General features: G+C 48.2%; 2 protein-coding genes across 10 annotated transcripts in view; one reads left to right on the plus strand and one right to left on the minus strand.

Moving 5' to 3' along the window:
• The window catches only part of LOC112139361 (gonadotropin-releasing hormone II receptor), a 7,514-nt gene extending 2,856 nt beyond the window's left edge, over positions 1–4,658 (plus strand). For 5 of the 9 annotated variants that reach the window (XM_024262128.1, XM_024262127.1, XM_024262123.1 and 2 more), the window contains 3 exons: positions 546–1,071; positions 1,698–1,899; positions 3,829–4,658. In XM_024262128.1, coding sequence (XP_024117896.1) covers positions 547–1,071; positions 1,698–1,899; positions 3,829–4,226 — 1,125 coding nt within the window. In that variant the 5' untranslated portion in view covers position 546 and the 3' untranslated portion in view covers positions 4,227–4,658. Of the gene's footprint in view, positions 1–92; positions 189–545; positions 1,072–1,697; positions 1,900–3,828 lie in introns of all 9 variants that reach the window. The other 4 variants (XM_024262126.1, XM_024262125.1, XM_024262129.1 and 1 more) reach the window with 1 other exon arrangement.
• A 2,662-nt stretch (positions 4,659–7,320) lies between these two features.
• The window catches only part of LOC112139360 (immunoglobulin superfamily DCC subclass member 3), a 15,284-nt gene continuing 14,854 nt past the window's right edge, over positions 7,321–7,750 (minus strand). The window contains exon 9 of the mRNA XM_036210890.1: positions 7,321–7,451. Coding sequence (XP_036066783.1) covers positions 7,321–7,451 — 131 coding nt within the window. The remainder of the gene's footprint in view (positions 7,452–7,750) is intronic.

Genomic DNA, 7,750 nt, shown 5'->3' on the forward strand with positions numbered 1-7,750 from the left:
TCCTGGTCTTAGTTGTGGTTCTGGTCTGGGTCTTCCTTACCTGCTTGTCCTGGATGTCTGTTGTCATGGAAACGTCTGCTCTGTGTTCTCAGGATCCTCCATTGTGATGAGTGCATACAGAAAGGAAGTCCCTTTCACAATAAGAGTTGATGGACTCCGGCTGCACTGATAAGGCCACCGTAGGACAGGTGAGCAGCAGGTCATTCTGCATTGATAATGCCGCTGTAGGACAGGTGAGCAGCAGGTCATTCTGCATTGATAAGGCCGCTGTAGGACAGGTGAGCAGCAGGTCATTCTGCCTCACAAACACCTGAGCTGCCAATCAGGTGATAAAATGCAGATCTGGCATTAAAGTGATCTGTCCGGTGGTGAGGAGTCAGATGAATCAATGATCAAGCAATCATCAGGAAGTAACTAGTCTTCACATATGGTTCAGAGTCTACCTGTGCTGGTAGCCATGACAACAACACTGAAGATGCTGGTTTAAAGCAGCTTTTCAGGATGACCTTCACCTATGGCTCCACCCTCGTCTTCTCTTTCTCCAGGATGACAGGTAACAGGTCATCACTGGCTCCGCCCCTCAGCTCCATACCTCCAGCTCACCTCAACAGCTTCCTGTACCCGTCCACACCAGACTGGGAGCCCCCCAGTTTCTCCCAAGCCGCTCAGTTCCGGGTCGGCGCCATCTTCATCCTCTTCCTGTTTGCTGCCTGCAGTAATACTGCTTTACTGACCAGTGTGTGGTGTGGTCGTGGCCGACGGTTGGCGTCGCACCTGCGGCCTCTGATGCTGAGCCTGGCGTCGGCTGACCTGATGATGACGTTTGTGGTGATGCCTCTGGACGCCGTGTGGAATGTGACGGTGCAGTGGTACGGCGGCGACGCTCTGTGCAGACTGCTCTGCTTCCTGAAGCTGTTTGCCATGCACGCCTCCGCCTTCATCCTGGTGGTCATCAGCCTGGACCGCCAGCACGCCATCCTGCACCCTCTGGACGCTCTGAGCGCTCACCGAAGGAACCGCTGCATGCTGCTACTGGCCTGGACCCTCAGCCTGCTGCTGGCCACCCCTCAGGTACGTCACGGCGAAGAATCACCGTTTAAAGTTCACTGACTTGTTCTGGACGAGCCAGAGGCTTTTGCTTTCAGTGATAGGAAACCGGTTTCACTGAAGCACCACATGAGAATGAATCCTTCATTATATCTCAGCTGGAAACTGTAATTGTCTTATCTCAGAGTCAGAATCCCTTTCACGTCTCCAGCTGGTCCAGAACGGGTTCTGGTTGGGTTCTAGTCAGAGGGACCACATCACTTGATCCTGGCTGCCTGTGAAACTTAGAGTTTGTTTTAAGATTAATTTGCTTTTATAACTTTAAACTTGGAAAGGTTCTGACCTCCTCTCTCCCTACGGATCAGCCGATCAGCTTCTGCTGGAGGTTCTGAGGTCCAGGAGAGTTTTCAGTGTTTTGTGGTTAATTCTCAAATCCTTGCAGGAATGTTCTGCACCCTGATGAAGGATTAAATGCATACCCCTCAACCACCCCACCCCCCCCTGCTCACTCCATTTCTATCTGGAATGCTGGGAAATCTGCAGGTCCAACACCTGCACCAAACCAGGCCTACAGTCTCCTTCAGGCTGCTTTATATGCTGTCATTCTGATACTGAAGTTACAGCTGTTGTTTCTCTGCCCCCCCCCCCAGTTATTCATCTTCAGGACCATTAGGGTTGACCAGGCAAACTTCACTCAGTGTGTGTCTCACGGCAGCTTCAGTCACCGCTGGCAGGAAACGGTTTACAACATGTTCCACTTCGTCACTCTGTACGTTGTCCCCCTGCTGGTGATGAGCTGCTGCTACAGTCGCATCCTGCTGCACATCCACCAGCAGCACCTGAGGGACAAAGGTAACCACACCTGGAAAAGACCAGCATCACTACTGTGACACACCTGCAACAAGATGAAAGGCTTGACCCAAACAAGAACACACCTTTGTAACGTGACTGTGGCGCACCTTAAACATAACCGTAAAACACCTGTAACATGACAGTGACGCACCCGAGACATGACTGTGACACACCTGTAAGATAACTGTGACACACCTGTAACATGACTGTGACACACCTGTAAAACACCTGAGACATGACTGTGACACAGCTGTAAGATGACTGTGAGACATCTGTAACATGACTGTGACACACCTGTAAGATGACTGATACACCTGTAAGATGACTGTGAGACACCTGTAACATGAATGTGACACACCTGTAAGATGACTGATACACCTGTAAGATGACTGTGAGACGCCTGTAAGATGACTGTGACACACCTGTAAGATGACTGATACACCTCTAAGATGACTGTGAGACACCTGTAACATGACTGTGAGACACATGTAAGATGACTGACACACCTGTAAGATGACTGTGAGACACCTGTAACATGACTGTGACACACCTGTAAGATGACTGACACACCTGTAAGATGTCTGTGACACTCCTGAGACATGACTGTGACACACCTGAGACATGACTGTGACACACCTGAGACATGACTGTGACACACCTGTAAGATGACTGTGACACACCTGTAAGATGACTGTGAGACACCTGTAACATGACTGTGACACACCTGTAAGATGACTGACACACCTGTAAGATGACTGTGACACACCTGAGACATGACTGTGACACACCTGTAACATGACTGTGACACACCTGTAAAACACCTGTAAGATGACTGTGACACTCCTGAGACATGACTGTGACACACCTGTAACATGACTGTGACACACCTGTAAAACACCTGTAAGATGACTGTGACACTCCTGAGACATGACTGTGACACACCTGTAACATGACTGTGACACACCTGTAAAACACCTGTAAGATGACTGTGACACTCCTGAGACATGACTGTGACACACCTGTAACATGACTGTGACACACCTGTAAAACACCTGTAAGATGACTGTGACACTCCTGAGACATGACTGTGACACACCTGTAACATGACTGTGACACACCTGTAAAACACCTGTAAGATGACTGTGACACTACTGAGACATGACTGTGACACACCTGTAACATGACTGTGACACACCTGTAAGATGACTGTGACACACCTGTAACACGTCTGTGACACACCTGTAAGATGACTGTGACACACCTGTAAGATGACTGTGACACACCTGTAACATGACTGTGACACACCTGTAAGATGACTGTGACACACCTGTAAGATGACTGTGAGACACCTGTAAGATGATTGACACACCTGAGACATGACTGTGACACTTCTGAGACATGACTGTGACACACCTGTAAATGACTGTGACACTCCTGAGACATGACTGTGACACACCTGTAACATGACTGTGACACACCTGTAAGATGACTGACACACCTGTAAGATGACTGTGACACACCTGAGACATGACTGTGACACTCCTGAGACATGACTGTGACACACCTGTAAGATAACTGGCACACCTGTAAGATGACTGTGACACACCTGTAAAACACCTGTAACATAACTGTGACACACCTGTAACATGACCGTGACACACCTGTAAACACCTGTAACATAACTGTGACACACCTGTAAACACCTGTAACATAATGGTGACACACCTACAAAACAAAAAGACACCTTAAAAGAGACAGTGGAGAGTGGAACCCTAGAGTCTAAAAAACTGAGATAGACTACACCTGTCAGACTCTGAAAGACCTGAAGCGCACCTGTATCCCCAGTGTTCATCCCTGAGATACCTGAGGACTGCTTATGAACCTGTACAGTCCGGCAGACTGCTGCCTTACCGCCTCTCCCTCTTTCAGCAGGTGAATCCCAGCTTCGCCGCAGCGGCACTGACATCATCCCGAAGGCTCGGATGAAGACACTGAAGATGTCTGTGGTCATCGTCCTGTCCTTTGTGGTGTGCTGGACGCCATACTACCTGCTTGGGATCTGGTACTGGTTCCAGCCTGACATGCTCCGCGTCACACCCGAGTACATCCACCACGTCCTGTTTGTGTTTGGGAACCTGAACACGTGCTGCGACCCCATCATTTATGGATTTTACACGCCCTCCTTCCGGGCTGACCTGGCAGCTTGTTGCCGCTGGTCGAAGGATAGCTCCTCCCCCCTGTCTCTGAACAGACTGTCCACCAGACAAGGTCCTCACAGTGGGGAGCATGAGCTGCAGTCCCACTACAACCAGGCCAGTAAAGACTGAACCCCGGAGGGTGCCGTGTCCCCCCGTGGCATCGCCGTGTCCCCGCCATGTCACTGACTGCTTCACGATTGTCATTTCCTTCGTTGTCAGACAGCACAAGTTCTTTTAATCTCCAGCAGAGATTTGGGGAAGAAGCTGTTCTGAGTTCGACTTTACTTGAGGGAACACAGCCCCCTCCCTCACCCCCACCCTCCAGCTGTTGGAGCTCATTTAAAGATCAGTCAAAACAGTTTTCTACTTGACTTTATTTGGTTTGGAGACTAAAGAGCAGAAAGAAGCGACACACATGAGGCGGGTCAGAGCCAGAACACGGACCGGTTCCATCGTCTTCATCATTTCGGGTTTAACAAACGCTTAAAGCTTTTTTCTCTGACACACGTGGAATAGAAAACATACTGTATGTATCATTAAAGCATTGCTGTTCTCATTGGTTCTAGCCTTTAGTCACTATTATCTCTACAGGATCTGCAGAACTTCTGCAGATCACTAACGTCTGCAACAAGTTCACGCTTCTTCTATAGAACTGGGTTTGACGGCACAGCGGAAGATCTTCAGGCTTAGCATGCAGCCATTCCTCAGTTAGAAACTTCTACAAACATTTTCATTCAACTACAGCAGAACAAGTCTGCAACACTAACAGATCATCATCAATGTACAAACATTTTGGTACATTGTCCTGATGATGGAGCATCAAGACTTCAGAGAAACATTCCAAACAAATAACAATAAAAAAAAACATCCTCAATATGTAAAGACTCCATCGAGACCTTCACAGAGCAGAAGGGCAGGACCTGAACCAGGACCTGGAACAGGACCTGAACCAGGACCTGGACCTGGACCTGGAACAGGACCTGGGCCTGGACCTGAACCAGGACCCGGAACAGGATCTGGACCTGGACCTGGAACAGGACCTGAACCAGGACCTGAAACAGGATCTGGCCCTTTGAACAACCCAAGCGAAAATTTCTGCTCCACCTGCAGGTCACCTACAGCAGCTGCGCATTACAGAATAAAGTATTCAGTCAGCCTCCAGCAGTTCTCTGAGTTTGGTCTGTGATGTTCATCAGAGAAACACTTCAACTGTCAAAGAGCGAACGAGAGGAAGGTCCAGGAAACCATGGTTTCATTTTTGATTACATCATTGATGACAACCTCCTCCCATCAAAGAGAAGATGGAAGAGGAAACATGTCTGGATCTTCCAGCAGGACAAACATCACCATGGCAACCGGGGGGGGGGGGTGCTGAAGAGTTCCAGCTGGTCTGGTCTCTGGACCTCAGAGAAACAGGACTTCACAGCTGTGGATTTTAATTATTGAACACATTAATTACTGATAAACTCGACATGATTTTCTGGATTCTCTACGTTCTGAAGAACATCACAGACCAAACTCTGTCTTTTTAGGGGGCAGAACTTCCACAGTTGGTTTCTGACTGAAAACGAGTTTTTCCCACTGCAGCTGGATCTGGGTTGCAGAACTGGGTCTTGGTTCCAACCCTGTCTTGCAGAGAGTCTCCCTGCTGAAGACAGCTCTCAGGGAGGACTGGGTCCTGCAGAAGGGTCTGGTTAATACCTCAAAGATCCACCTGCGAGTCCAACAGCCTTACCACTGACAGAACCCCCCAGCTGGAGAACTGGTCCAGCTGCTTCTTTAAAGGGTTACATGTGGAACCGGTCTCCCAGATTTTACAGCTCATCTAGCTAACAAGCTCTGAGATCCTAGAATTCCAGGTTTAAGATAAGTGAGACTGAATCCATATTTTCAAGTGCAGTCGGAAGTTCCCAGCAGAAGCAGAATTAAAGGCACAGTTCACAGCGGTGTCCTCGGGGCCAGCGAGGCCAGCAGGTCCGAGAAAGAGGCTCTCAAGTCATTCAAATACAAACAGTTACAACCAATATCTGTAGAAACATCTAAAGTCAACTTCCAGGAGGTATTTGGTCGTAGAAGGCGTCCTGACCAGTTGTCATTCGTACAAATGTCCAAACATGCTCTGTAAAGCTGAGAGCAGCAAGAACTCGTTTTGGTTTTGTTTGTTCTTCAACTCTCAACTGGAAAGAGAGTGAAAACAAACAGGAAAGGCAATGAATGTTTGGATCTTTGAGTGGACGTCAACAGTTTGGTTAAGACTCTGTTTCTCATTCAGACGTCTGAGGTTAGTTCAGGCATGGCTGAAGCGGACGGCGTGTGCCCCGCCAAAATAAAGCATTCAACAGGAAAGGCTTCCTGTTTATCTCTCAGCTGCTTCTGAAGCGTTTCCATGACTACCAGCTGTGTTTGGCCGTCAGAGATGCACGGCTGGAAGTCCAAGCTCATCGACGTCCTTCAGTGTCTTCAGGACAAGAAATATTCACACATAAGAACTTTGTAGAACCTGGATCTGGGTTCCTCAGGATGATGAAGACGAGATCAAGCTTAGTGATCCAGTCTCATAGAAGACGAGCTTCTAATCCTCAAGAGCCCTCCAGGGTCTACGTTAACCAATCAGAAGCTGACAGCCTCTTCTTTGCTCTGATTTCCGTCAGGTTTCTGCCAGAATGAGCAAAACCATCATCAAGAGTTGACTGGAGTTGAACTCATTAGATCAACCAGGTCTCTGAGACAAACGTCTCCCTGAAGGAAGACCGGAAACCATGTAACCTGTTTTCCTGAGACTTTTAGAAAACGTCAGAGATCAAAGATAAAAAAATGTGCAATTCTATCTTTACCAGTTTCCCTACATCTGGCAAACATGTTAAATATGGATATGTGGAAGAGTAAGAGACACTGTAACAAGGCTTTGCTTCTCTTCAGGAATGCTTGTTTGGCTTTTCTATGTTGGTCTGTCATCATATCACATATTTTAAAATAAATATAGAAGATGAAATCTCAGGCTGCATCAGGAATCCTCTGCAGTAGAGGTTTCTGGATGCTGAACATCATTTCTGGTTTTTGGATTCTGAAATGCAGACTAGAGTGAATGCTGCAGTCACTTCTTAAACATTTTTGGCTTTGAGTTCCTGAAGCAGAAATGTAGAAGTAAACATTCTGAGGAAGACAAGGAAGGAAAAAATAATCAATCATTGGTGGAGATAGTTTCTAAGACAGCAGCTCTGGATCAGAAGTGGAAGCTGGCCTCTGAGGAGCCTTTGGTTTTGAGGTAGGTTAGTTTCAGCGGCGTGGCCTGACGGCGGTCAGGGACGGCGAGTCTGAGGTAGTGATCTTTGGAAGTGGGGTGGGGCAGGGGTCCTGTGGAGTCCATCCACATCCTCACATCCTAACCGGACTGTTGTTCTCTTCGGATGACACCTGCTGGCGTGAGGAAGAGGAGGTTCCACGGGGTGGTGTGGGGAGGGGGGAGGGGTCTATCCTGGTCCAGTCTGTGCAGCTAAAGTCGGCTCAATCATAAGGATCACTGATGGAGAGGTTGAGTCACCTGCCTGTGGGTGAAGAAAAATACTCAATATGGAGGTCTGATAAAGGTCTGATGGAGGTCTGATGGAGGTCTGATGGAGGTCTGATGAAGGTCTGATAAAGGTCTGATGAAG

This window comes from Oryzias melastigma, unplaced genomic scaffold (assembly GCF_002922805.2).
Source record: "Oryzias melastigma strain HK-1 unplaced genomic scaffold, ASM292280v2 sc00280, whole genome shotgun sequence".
In the NCBI taxonomy this organism is placed as follows: domain Eukaryota; kingdom Metazoa; phylum Chordata; class Actinopteri; order Beloniformes; family Adrianichthyidae; genus Oryzias; species Oryzias melastigma.